General features: G+C 52.8%; 1 protein-coding gene and 1 long non-coding RNA gene across 2 annotated transcripts; one reads left to right on the top strand and one right to left on the bottom strand.

The window, feature by feature from the left end:
* Positions 1-1,752: 1,752 nt before the first annotated feature.
* NXPH3 (neurexophilin 3) lies at positions 1,753-3,956 on the top strand. The gene is made up of 2 exons (XM_075116707.1): positions 1,753-1,965; positions 3,151-3,956. The coding sequence occupies exons 1-2, from the start codon at positions 1,909-1,911 to the stop codon at positions 3,880-3,882; spliced, it is 789 nt and encodes a 262-aa protein (XP_074972808.1). The 5' UTR covers positions 1,753-1,908; the 3' UTR covers positions 3,883-3,956.
* A 4,937-nt stretch (positions 3,957-8,893) lies between these two features.
* On the bottom strand, positions 8,894-11,135 carry LOC142068060 (uncharacterized). Its single transcript, XR_012664203.1, has 4 exons — positions 10,646-11,135; positions 10,035-10,353; positions 9,494-9,913; positions 8,894-9,017 (listed from the first exon to the last, which is right to left on the bottom strand). It is a non-coding gene; the product is annotated as an uncharacterized LOC142068060 (long non-coding RNA).
* Positions 11,136-12,854: the final 1,719 nt, after the last annotated feature.

The following is a 12,854-nucleotide window of genomic DNA, read 5'->3' as shown; positions in this document are numbered from 1 at the left end:
TTGTCGCCCACCTTCCTCCCTTCCCCAAAACTGCAAAGAAACCTCCCTGTCCAGATCCCAGCACCGCAATCGCAGTCAAAACCTGGACGAGATTGCTGTGCAGATGGGAGTGCTAGCAGGGCATTCGGTGAGAGCATCTTGCGTCTCACAACGTGCTCTTTCCCCCGTAGTTCGTTCATCTTTAGCATCGCTGCAAGACCTGGCTTTCCAAAGCAGCTCAGGAAAAGGGGGAATACAAAACGGATACGGGAAGGAAGGTAAAGTGAATGTAAAGAAGAGCAATCGTCGCCTAGGGGTTGAGAAAATACTGGGTTTAATTCTAGTCCTGTCCCAGGCAAGTTACTTCTCGGCACTGCAACTTCCCCTGCTGAAGGATGGGAAAAGGACAAGTGCTGCCTTCAGTGGGACAAACCCCCCAACGAGCAGATCTGTCTGTCTGTAACAGCGAACCGGTGGCTTCTGTTTCTTTTTTAAGCACAGTGCTGCCTGCCATCCCTTTACTTCTGTGATAATATAAAAAAAATCAAACCGACTGGCTTGGGGGAACAGGAGCTGCATTTCCTTGTTCCTTTTATGATTTCCCCAGTCGAAGAGGAGCAGTGCCCCGGCACAGCTACGATTCATCACGTCCCCACTCTGCCATGGAGAGGGAAGGGGAGAATGTTATAGCCCAGACTTACACACGTGCATCCATAAACACAAAATCACAAATAAATTCAAAATAAACATCCTACCTGGCCTGGGCCTCTTGCAAAGGAGATGCCAGACCCTCCAGCAGGGAGGGAAAAGCTCCCCATCCAATTCAAGCAGGTAGAAGGGGCCACACACAGACCCAAAATCAAAAGACCCTAGAAATATTATAATTCTCTCTATTTTTAATGATTTTAAGGGTGGGGAGGGAAAGGAGGCTGCACGGCCACACGATGAGGGAGGAAGCATCGCTGCAGCGGCCAGTATTAGAGAAACAAAAATTAAACTTCCCCAATGAATCCAGGCCCAAAGCATCTCCCCTGGCCTCGTCCATCACCTCCCAAAGGGCACAGCCGCTCTGTCCCATACACACAAGCGGGGGCCTCCCTTTGCCGTACCCCCAGACGGGTCCTGCAGCGTCCCAGGAGGGGGGACTGGTAGGAGAAGCAGCCTTTTGCTTTTTCCTGATGGCCAGACTGGAGGCAACAGGACAGGGAAGAGCTGAGCCCGGGGCAGAGGATAATGCCACAGTCCTGCCTGTTGCCCTGGTGCCAGGTACAGCGGTTTATAAGGACAGAGCCAGTGACCCCGGTGGGTCCCCTCAACTGCCCCCCCCCCCCCCAGTTCGCTCCCTTCATCCCAGTTCTCCGCCACCAGCCTGGGATGCTCCTCTCCGGGGACCGATGGGGATTCCTTTGCACGACGGCTCCCCAGCCCTCTCCTTCAGCGCACCCACACATCTCCCCAGAGCCCGCTGAGCCCCCCGTCGGGCCCCCCATCAGCCCCCGGGGGACCCCCCCACACCTCCCCGAGCTGCTTCGCCTGGGTCGCAGGCAGCAAAGGGTTACGCTCGGAGGTGCCGCTCCGCTCCCAGCACCTGGCAGGGGAGGGAGCGAGGAGGGGATGGAGCGGAGTTTCATTGAGTCTCCAACAAGGCAGCGAGGAGCAGGCAGGGGGGAGCGGGCAGGGGGGAGCGGGCAGGGGGGAGCCGGCAGCAGGTGAAGCCGCCTCCCGGTCCGGCACAGCGGGGTGGGAGCTGCCGGAGCCACCATGGGCCGGGGGGAGCCCTAGGAACCGGCTTATAAAGGGGGACAACCCCTTCCTCTCGCTGACGTCCTTCGCTTAAAAAGAAGGGAGGGAAAGGGAAAAAAAATAAAAACCCATCCAAACCCTCTCCAAATTTGAGATACGGCGAAGGCGGGCGGCACCGGCTGGAAAATGCATCTCCCTCGGAGCTGCATCGTCCTCCTCATCCAGGGGAGCATCTCTCTGCTGGTGAGCGCTGGGGAAAGGGAAGGGGGGGCTGCAGGGGACGGAGGGGTCGCGCTGTCAAAGGATGGGGGGGTGGGGGGGTTGACAGCCAGTAACATTTCCCAAATCAATTTGTCCATCCTCCCCCCCCCCCCCCTTCCCTGAAAAACAAACAAGCGTCCCAAAACTTCTGTTATTTTGCAGCAGGTAGCGGGTGGGCAGCGGGCAGGGTGGGCTCGCAGGCAGGGCTGGGGGTAAAGGTACCTCCTGATCACCCTAAAAATCTGCAGCCCCCCCCCCCCCCCCCCCCCGCCACAGCAGCCCTGGCAGAGCTGCAGGGGGCAGCTTGGCCGCCCCCCCCCCGGGCTGGGGCAGAGCTCCAGCACAGCCCGGCAGGCCGACCCCGACCTCGGCTTCCCCGCTGCCTTCTGGGCCAGGTGAGCTCTTGGCACCCCAGGGATCACACGGCAGGTGTTTGCTCAGCAGTTTAGCACCGGGGGCGAGGGGGTTGCAGAATGTGCCTCCTGCCCTGGCACCCTCCCAGCCCCCGTCTGTGCTTATTTTGGGGTGCACAGCTGGTTGCAGGCACGGCCCCCGTGTGACGGCAGGAGGAGAGTTGGCAGCGGAGCTCATGCACGGCTGTTAGATGCAAAGGGCATCTCCCCGGGGTGAGAACTCACCTCTGCACTTTGCTGCCCTTCGTGCTGCCCCGCTGCTCCCAGCTCCATCTCTCCACCGCACCATGGTACGGTCTGGAGGTCCGTGGGACGTGCTGTCAGCAGCGAGGCCGGCGCGAAGGCCGTGAGGCCGGCACCCTCGTCACAGGTGTGTGCTCCCCCCCCGCAGCACCCTCTCCCTGGTATCTGCAGAGGTCCCCCGGGTGCAAGCGCTCTGCCCTGAGAGAGGTGCCGCTGCCAGGCTGCACCAGCAGTGAGCAAAATGCACCCGTCCTGGCTCCTTTCACCCATTCCCTGAGCAACCATGGGAGGAGAATGAGAGCAGGGAAAAAGGTGCTACCAGCAGGGAAACATGGACTACAGCGAGAAGTAGAGAGGAAAGGCAAGAGAAAAGGGAAATTAGAAAAGCAAGGATGAGGAAAAGGATGGCTGGGTCGTGTCTGGAGAAGTGGGGTGACTCTGGGAGCAAGAATGGGCAAGGGGGGCAGGCACCCATCACCCATCTCTCACTCTTCACCATTGCTCTGTTCAGGTGATCTGTGGCCAAGAAGAACCGGGGAAAGGTGCAGAGCCACGCGAACCCAAGAGCCAGGAGAGAGCTCAAGTGCAGAAGATGAGAGGGCTGCTCTCTCCAAAGTCCCTGTTAACCCCAACCTTACTGCAGAACATGACCCTCCTGGAGCTGGTGAGCAGCTCACGGGAGTTATGGGATATCCTGGACAACCTGTCGGAGCGGGATCACGCTCCGCAGCCCAGAGGACAAAGGGACTTGGGGCCAGCCTCAGGCAAGCTGAAAAAAATTTTTGGCTGGGGAGATTTCTATTCCAATATCAAGACAGTGAAGTTGAACCTCTTGATCACCGGAAAGGTGGTTGATCACGGCAACGGCACAGTCAACGTCTTCTTCCGACACAACTCTACCGGGCAAGGGAACATCTCTGTCAGCCTCGTTCCCCCCACCAAGGCAGTGGAGTTTGACCTGGAGCAACAGATCTTCATTGAGGCCAAAGAATCTAAAATCTTCAACTGCCGCGTGGAGTACGAGAAAGTGGATCGTGCCAAGAAAACCACGCTCTGCACTTACGACCCATCTAAGACCTGCTACCACGAGCACACCCAAAGTCACGTCTCCTGGGTCTGCTCGAAGCCCTTCAAAGTCATCTGCATCTACATCACCTTCTACAGCATAGACTACAGACTGGTGCAGAAGGTGTGTCCCGACTACAACTATCACAGCGACGTACCCTACTACCCCTCGGGATGACGCGCTCTGCCCATCGCGGGATGCCCCGGTGACGAGCGGGTGCTGGGGGGGCGGGGGGAGGGACAGGGATGGTTTTGTAAGCAGGGGCGGGAGCGCAGCAGTCCTTAGAAACCAGAAGCAAGCAAGGAAGAGGAGGATTTTCCATTTTCCCCAAAAGCTGCAATGTCAAGAGGAGGAATTTTAGGCTATGGGGTACTGGCATGGCTAAACCTGGCCTGGATCTGTGGTCTTTCGAGACCGGTACGTGAAGGCAGGGTCTGAATCTGGGATACAGAAAATAGGACATAAAGCCACAATCAGGACTTGGGTTTCTCAGTGCAATAATGGATTTGTCTGGATCTAGGCCACATGGTCCTAAAAGGTTGGTGACCAGGCAAAGAGGGCTCCAGAAGCAGCCTTACACAGCCTGGAGCCAGGGGAAGACCTCAGGGTGGGGGGAGAAAGGCACCTGATGCCCCTTGTCGCTGTAAGATGTCCATGGGCTGCCACAACGTCTCCTCCATGTCCAAGTTCTGCAGTGGTGGGAGCTCGAGCCGAGTTTTCCCATGTCAGGATGCAAAGGGCTGCCAGCATGCGTGGGAGGGCAGGGAAGGACGTTCCTGGGGTGCCACCCCACCATGGCTCACACCGGGCACCAGGGCACAGGGGGGTTTTGGGGACTTGAAACTGGATCTGCAGGTAGAGAAATCCCAGTGGAATCTGGCACATCTTCTGACACAATATATGATTCATGTGTTTCCCCTGACACGCTGTGATTCATTCGTTTCCTCTTCATCTCATCCGTGCTCCGTATCACTGCTGGTTCCCCAGCGCCCGCTCCCACCCTCGCCCAGCCACAATCAACTCCAAGCGCTGCCACTCCTCGGCGCAAAGGCGCGTGCCCGCGTGCGTACACGTGTGTGAACTGGAGCTCTGACTGTAGCATTTCATTTACTTCGAAGGAAGGAAAAAAAAAAACCATAACAATGCTGTCTTTGAGAGGGAGAATAAAGTTTTCACAGTGGCACCGAGGCAGGTCAAGTGTTTTTACTGAGAGCAACCTCAGTCTCCTTGGGGGAGAAGGAAAATAAACCGGTGGGGTTGTGAATGAGGCACAGGGCATCACCTCGCCCTGTGCCCAAAGTCGGCTCTGTTCACATGCACCTGAACTTGCCCCTTGCAGTAACTGGGGGTTGGGTCCAGCTTTGGGGTTTGCTGGGCCTCAGACTTTCACCTGGATGCTCGGTTGCTATTGCTCGTGCGTGGGTTCATTCTGCACCACTGATGGCTGTTCCCAATCTCTTCCCCTTCCCCCTACATCCAACCTTCAGACTCCCACTTACGTGGAAGCTTTCCTTCCTACAGAGAAGACCAAAAATCATCTTCCCCCTGCCAGCCCTTCATTTTGCCCCAAGACCCCCCATACCCAGAGCATGAGGGCAGCTCAAAAAATCCCCTTACGCCAACAAAACGCCAGCAGAGGTACAAGGCAGGTATTACGACGAGAGCAGGTTTTATACTCCGGGCTTCACAAGGCAAATACCTTCTCTACGGCTTGGAGAGCGGTTTGCTGGTTGCTGGTGAAGTTTCATTATGTGTGCTCTTACATCTAGACAAGGGGCCGGTTCCAAAACACATTGAGCAAAGAAAGCCTTTTAGTGCAATAATCAATGGGAAGACTTTTACTCCGAGAACAGAAAGTTTAAAATGCTTTGAGAGCACAGTTTCAGAAAATAACAGGAGCAGTATTTCATATTAGGGGGGGGGAAAAAACCCTACCAGGAGTTATCTCACAAAAGTATGTTCCCCAAGGGCTCACACTTACTTTAAGGAAGAAACACAAAAAGACACAGTTAAGCCCCTTTCTGCCAGCACAGACAAAACAAACAAAACCACCACACACAAAAGTTGCTCATTTGGAGAAATTTCAGACAATTGCCATTTGAAGAAACAGAGCAGACAGCGGGAGCAGAGAACCAGGCTACAAAGGATGCACCATTGTCAAAAGTGATGTGGCAGCCGCAGTTACTAGGAGACCAGGACGGGCCATTATTCGGGCTTGGGAGAAGAGGATTCCTGCTAGCCGAGTCACAACCCCTGCTCAGAAAAGAAGGATTTTGTTGAGCTGGAGGGCAAACAATACAAGAGAGAGAAAAAAAATCCCCCTACCCTAAATCCACCTGCCCTTAACCCCTGGCTTCCCCCAACTCACCCCCTGCTACACGGCGATGCAAGGGAGAGCCTTCGCACCAACTCATTTGGTAAAATTTCCCTCGGTAGAGACTAAGGCAAGGTGTACTTGAATGCATTTGCTTATACCTTATGATCATGTGCTTTGTGGGGTGTTGCTCAAGCTGTGTTGCACGGTGGAGGTTGGCCACGGGGTTGTTTCTGCCTCTCAAGCGGAGGAGTTAAATCTCTGCGACTGCCTCTGCTGCAACGTTACACAAGGAAGCAAGGTTTAATTTCTTTCCCCCATTAGTAGATGGACATAAAATATATTTGGGGGTGAGGGGAGCTAAAATTTATCCAAATGAAGTTCCCTGAGTTGCAAACTTCATTACAAATGAAGCAGCGTGTAATGACTGTGGAAAGCAGACTTCAAAAAATCCTCCGTGACACCAGGGTTCAGCAAAGTGCCACAGAAGTATTCGCAGGCATTTTTGCAATTAGAGCCTATCTCCATTTATAAAATGCAGCCCCTTATCATCTTTGATAACTCAGTGGACAGCCAATCTCTTTGTCTCCAAAGCAGGAAAAGCCCTGATGGGAACTACTTACCGCTGTCATCTACAACTACACAGTGAATGTTCTCCATCTCCAGTAATTAGCTCTCTTTAGTTTGTTAATACTTTTTCCTCTTCCCCACAAAATCCTCCTAATTTAAATTTCATGAGTCTTCCAGCCGAGCTGACCTATGCTTCTGCACATTTAGAAACCGGCTTCCCAGAACAGCCTGCTCCACCCTCCCACCAAAGTCAATCAGCAGCCCCCAGCCAGTAATTGCACTCATTAGGGCTGGTGGGGACCAGTTGATCCAGGCTCCCCAGCACCAGGATTAGATGAGTCAGGGAAAAAAAAAAAAAAGATCAGGAGCAGAGAGATTTGCTGCAGGAACACAGCGACGCCAACATCCCCCCAGTCCTGACACCCCCCTCCACCCCGGGGTGGTGGATCCCATCGCTTCTGCCTCCTCTGGTTTTAAGGACCGAAGTGATGAGACTTCCACCATCTTCCTTAAAATGCCGTTCAATATTCGAGTAATTCTCCCATTAAGCTAATTTTCTTAGCGCTGCGCAGTCCAAGTGCTCCTTTGTTAATTTTGCCCTATATAGCAAAAAATAATTTGGTGTAATCAACCTCAAATAAACCTAAATCCATCTCTCTGTAGGTTACTGGGACCTCTTCTCCCTTTGTAATCTTCTAGTCAATCAGACTTTGTCTTTCTATCGTTTCCTATTTACCATCTCCAAAAAACCCAGCAGCGGCCTCAGATTCAAACGAGGCTCTCGTGGCCAGCTATCACCTCCAGAACATGCTAATGCATTACTCCAGGATTTTGGAAAGGACAAATCTCGCAGGAAGGTACGACTTAATGCAAGGACGGCACAACCGGACCCTTCTCACCGCTACGACAGCTTCAAGGCATCGATTTTCCTCAGCTCGAGGTCAGTCAGATAATTTTTTTTTTTAAACAGAAACATTTTTAGCAGGTTCCAGCCAGATGCCAAGATCTCCAACAGGAAGGAAATTTGTTCATGAAAAGCCTCTGGACAAACTAATGAGCAACAAAAGGTTATCGTCACAAGAGCCCTACTTGATCTGGGAACTTCTTTAAAGGCATCAACACGGCAGAGGTGCCAACCTTTTGAGGTTTTCACCAGAATTTGGCAAGATTTGGAGCAGTTCCCAGAGCGGTGGCTACCAGAGCCACTTAGTTACTCGGGAACTTCAGCTTCCAGAAAAACAAACAATTGGCTTAATAAAAAAATTAAGAAAAAACCCAAGAAAATTGGATTTCTAGAGGCTTAGATGTCACAACACCAATATAAACTTCCCTTTGTGTTAGATTTCACAATTTCTAAGTCAAGCTCGCTTTACAGTCCATCTCAGGTCTTCTTTTACGCAGTGTTTAGGCCGGTGATCCTGAGTTCCTGCAGCCGGGTGAGCGTATGATGTTTTGCTTGGAGGGACGTGGGAAGCTCAATGCATCTACATTTTTGCTGCTCCTGTTTTCTGCGCCCGCCCAAGTCTCCAGCGCAGCTCCCGGGCCGCCGGCGGCATCGCAGCTCCTGTAACGTCGCTTGCCGGGACAAGCCTGGCCCTTTTGTTCCTAAACCGAACCGCCGAAGTTGAGCCTCACGGAGGGAATCCTGACCTAAGTGCTTTCACAACAGAAATGAACATGTTCTACGGTTTCATGCCCAAACTATCAAACGGCTAATAGAGCCTTCGCCGAGCTTTAGCTCCGACGGGGTACGGCTGCTGTGTACGTGCAATGCCGCATCTTTATAGAGATTATTAGACTTTAATGAGGTCTAGTGAGTCAGCCAAGCCTTTATGCTTGTAATCCCCCGTTTCAATGGCCATAGGTAGCTCCTGAATGCATTAATGTTGCTGGTTCTCCGGCTCTTCTGGGTACATAAAAGCAACTTTGGATCCGACTTTGTTGTTCTGGCTAGTGCCAGGCCAGCATCACGCCAAACACAGAGCGACGCCGCTTGCCCGGGATCTCAGGATGAGTCAAGCGGCAGAGCTGGGGCAGCCCAGGTGCCCGGGGTACCGCTCCAGCCCACGGCCCCCCCCGGCTCTCCCCGGGGAGCTGCTGCACCTTTCAGGTCCTCTTGAAGCCTCTTCACCGTCTCTCTGTGTCATTTCTTCCTTCCTAAGGGAAGTTTCTCCTCTTTGCAGACCACGTTTCACGGTGCCAATGCAAGCTGTGCTAAGGACAGACATTCTCATTCTCCAAGCGGTTCGAGAATCTTAATTCCTGGGCATAAATCCTGATCGTGCTATTGGCTTTTCTGATAAACTTAACCAAGTTATTCCAGGCCTTTGTCTAGTCTGCCTTATCTCTCTTTATAAAGATAATATTCATTTGCCTTCTGGGGATGGAGTGAGACTGCATGATCGTCAAGCACTCTGGAAATCCTCCACTGAAAAGGGAGGCAAGCAGAAATGATTATTCATGAAATCCCCAGTGTTATGACTTGTTATTACACGCAGTAGACTAAAAATGCAAGTGGGCTGAATGCATCATGTATTTGATCTAAGAATTATTACAGCTTTGCCAATTAGACCCAGAACCCAAATACAACCGCTTCCCTCCTCCTCCTCCCGCTCCCCTGCCAGAGCTTAGCACCAGCTGCCGTTTCATAAACACCAACATTTCCCCATCTTCCTGTGCTTTCAACAAACTCCAAAAGCAGCAGGTCTCTTATTGTTTTCCCTCCAATTAATGGCAGAGTGCACCGCTCTCCCAGAAAGAGTCTGCAACGTGTAATGTCACATCACGACAACAACCGCTTGCCCATCAGTGGCTTTTTGCTGCCCGAAAGGGAGCCGTGCCGAGCGGGTGGGTGAGAAAAGCACCCCTTGGCATCCCCACCCCCACCCCCCACCCCTCACCTACCTGAGAGCATGAAACACTGCTTTGGCTGGAGGGACGGGGCTCGAGGGCTAAGCAACCGGGCTGCTCTGCTGTTCAGTGCACCGGTGGCAGGACGGCATCCAGCCAAGCGCCGGAGGAATAGGGCAATCTGCTCCCTTAGGGGAGCTAAGCACGTACACGCTGTTCTGCAGAATAAGGCCTGAACCTCCTGGTGGGAAGGAAGGATTTACTTTTGCCTGAGAGGTTTCCAGACCTACCAGATCACCCATCTGCTACCCAAATGTCTTGTTTCCTAAGGGCTTGTGCCCAAAGAGTAGGAGGGAGATGTGATGCAGTAACCCCTTCTCCTCCAGTCCCCTAAGGTGACCGCTCGCGGTGCGGTTTGCTGTGCTGGAGCATGTCTGTTACCATCCAGATCGTGGTGAGGGTTTCCTCTCGTGCCTTGTTAGATTGCAAACAGAGACAAGAAGAGCCGAGTACAAGAATAGTGTTTTGTTTTGGTTTTTTTTTTTTTAAATAGAAATATTCCCATTTACATGCTGTATGGATAATTCAGACTTACTCGGGTTGCACATCCCAGAGCGTTGGCGTACAAGGGTGGCTGCAATCACAGCTCTCTGCTCCACGCGTGCACAGGACCAGGGCTGAATTAGCATTTGTTGCCCAAAGAGCCCTTCCCTGTGCCCCCGGGGACGGGCAGAGCGGGGCCAGTGGGTGTCACAGCCCTGAGCTTGTGCACACAGGAGCCCTCCCTATGAGTGGAGTCAGGGATTAACCAGCACCAAAGGCCGCAGGAAAAATCTGGGCGAGATGGAGTTGAGCAGATCGCAGAGGAGAACAGTGTCTGTCTGATGCTCACACACACAGACGGTCCCGAATGCCTGAACAAAATGGATCGGGGGAGGAAGAGATTTTAGAGGAACATTGATCCAAAATTACTCTGACGTGGTTCACAGTGGAGCTGCCTGAGCCCCCTCTGTGTCCCCGTCCCTGTCCCCTCCCTTCAGGACGAAGGGCACGCTGCTTCAGTGCTCGCACAGCTTTGCAAACCACCCCCCGCCTTCTAGAAACAATAAAATGAAAAAAACCTGAATAAACGCACCAAAACCCACACAGGCACAAAGCAATCTCCCCCAGCCCTTAGCAAAAACCACCTCAAAAGGCAGCCCTCGCCTCCTGCCAAGCCTTTCGGTGAGCCTCGGCAGCTCCGTTTCCAGCTGAACTAGCATCTGGTCGCTCGCGACGGTCTGAACTGCGCTGTCAGAGTCTGCAGGCGATTGCCGGGTCCCCCGGGACGAGGGGCCGCCTCGCCTCGCACGCCGGTACGCGGCATCCAGCACGCTGTCAGTGCTCAATAGATCGTTACGGCAGCATCCGCGAGCGCTTCAGCAGGTGAAGCAGTAAAATAAAAGGAGAGGGGGAAGTTACGGGGGGATGGAAAGCACAAGAAAGAGAACAAGAATTCAGACCTAAAAAAAAAAAAAAAAAAAAAGAGGAAAGGCTGTCAAGAGGCAGCAAGAGGAGGACAGGAATGGAAAACTTGTCCAGCTCTTTCAAATCCCACCAGACCCTAACTCCTCTGCAGAGAATTCCCGACTCAAACCGCTTCAAACCCCACACCTGCTTGCACTAAAAAATATGCTAAATAATTCAGTTTTCACTCGTATGCTCTCAAGCTGCAGAATCCTCCCGGCTCCTGTAGCTTTGTGGGGGATTTCAGGGGGAAAGTACAAACGGGCTGGGATTGAGGGAGGGGAGGTCGCCGTGTCGCCCCACCACCACGCTCTGGGACAGTGGAGCTCTGGTTTCTGGCGCTGCGGCTCTTTGCCGAGCAGCACGGAGCCTGTGTCAGCGTGGTGGCGGCGGCACACGGGGAAGAGAGACGTGCCACATACAGGATGAAGGCAGGGAGAAGGGAGGGCTGGTGTGTTTTCCACCTGCCAGGCTTTTCTGATCTGTGGCAGATGTCTCTCCGCTTTCAAACTGCATCAAGAAGCGTCCGCTTTCATCTAGCCTCCTCATTGGGAAATTTTCCCGTAAGGGGGGAAAAAACCTCTCTGCTGCGGTCTGCTCGAAGCATCACGCCATCAAGGACGCACAGCTGCATCTTCGGCACATGTCACTAGGACTTTATCCTGGGCCGGGGGCTCTCTGGCTCTCCCCACTTCTGCTAATCCTTCTGGAAGACTGATGGCCTCACGCCTGCCCTGGTCCCCACGGTGCACTGGGAAGACCACGGGGTGATCCTCACTGGTGTATGCTCCTCCTGAAAGCTCCCCACGCACTCAACAGGGACACGCGCTACCTCCTGCACTGTGTCCCAATCCCTCCACCAAGGGAAATTGCTTGATGAGCAGCGAAAAATTCCGTTTTCTTGCTCCTAAACATATTGGGGGGAAAAGGACAAACGCCCCGGAGCGAGGCACCGTGGGTGGAACGCAGCTGGCTCCACCACCGCCGTCACCCTCCACAGTCACCAACCTCCTCTCCGTGCCTCAATCCAAACTACCCACACTGGGTACCTGCTTTCACGGACTGCTGACGCGGGCTCGTCCCCCACTTGCAAAGAGGCACCTACATTCACGTGCACATTTTTCATCCAGAATTTTAAAGCATCCCAACACCATTTCATGAGACTGAAGCTACTGGAGGAAATGCAGAAGGACAATTATAAACTAAATGAGAATTTCAGCAGGTTCCTTGGCTGGAACCATCTCCTGGGAAGAGACCAGTGCTATGGGCACAGCAGCCCAGACCCAGACTAGAAGGAAATCCTTAGTTTCAAGCACAGGGGCTCTTAAATTTTATGTCTTGTTCAGAAAACTACAATCCCAACAACAAAACCAAAGGCATCTAAAAGGAGATTCCTCAGTGGACTCTCTACGCACATGTGGGACTGATGGTTAAATAAAGAAGTGAAGACGGCCCATGGTGGAGCAGCCCAGAAGCCTACTGTGTCTGCAAATCAGTTTGAGGATACGCTGGTGCTTTATAAACCTTTTGAAATTGCAGCCTGAAGACACTCATTTTAACTACTATGTTCTCTCTTCTTGCCTCCACTACTAGACATCGTCCCACTGAGACGGTGATCAGCTGCCGAGGTACCTAATACAGAGCCTTTTACTTACTATTGCTGCCATCTACCTCCAAGTGCTTAAAAATATTTGCACCCAGCTCAAATTGGCATTTTTCTCAGCTATCAGAGGAAGCATAACTACTCCTGTGTTTATTGTTACCCCACCAGGAAGCGCTGCTAACCTTGCAGATTTTATTTTGATCTCCTCAGCCCAGCGGATGCTCTGGCACTTTGTCATGGGAAGACAGATATTTGCTTATACCATCGGTAGCCAGCTCTGTGTTTGCAGCCTCTGTTATAGCAAAC

Source organism: Phalacrocorax aristotelis, chromosome 23 (genome assembly GCF_949628215.1).
Source record: "Phalacrocorax aristotelis chromosome 23, bGulAri2.1, whole genome shotgun sequence".
Taxonomy (NCBI): domain Eukaryota; kingdom Metazoa; phylum Chordata; class Aves; order Suliformes; family Phalacrocoracidae; genus Phalacrocorax; species Phalacrocorax aristotelis.
Note: the sequence above shows the minus strand (reverse complement) of the source record. Positions and strands in the feature narration are given on the sequence as shown.

Bases quoted from the DNA above. Each gene is read 5' to 3' on its own strand.
- NXPH3 (XM_075116707.1), top strand. From the start codon at position 1,909: ATGCATCTCCCTCGGAGCTGCATCGTCCTCCTCATCCAGGGGAGCATC. The intron at 1,966-3,150 runs GTGAGCGCTGGG...TGCTCTGTTCAG, and splicing joins AGGGGAGCATCTCTCTGCTG to GTGATCTGTGGCCAAGAAGA.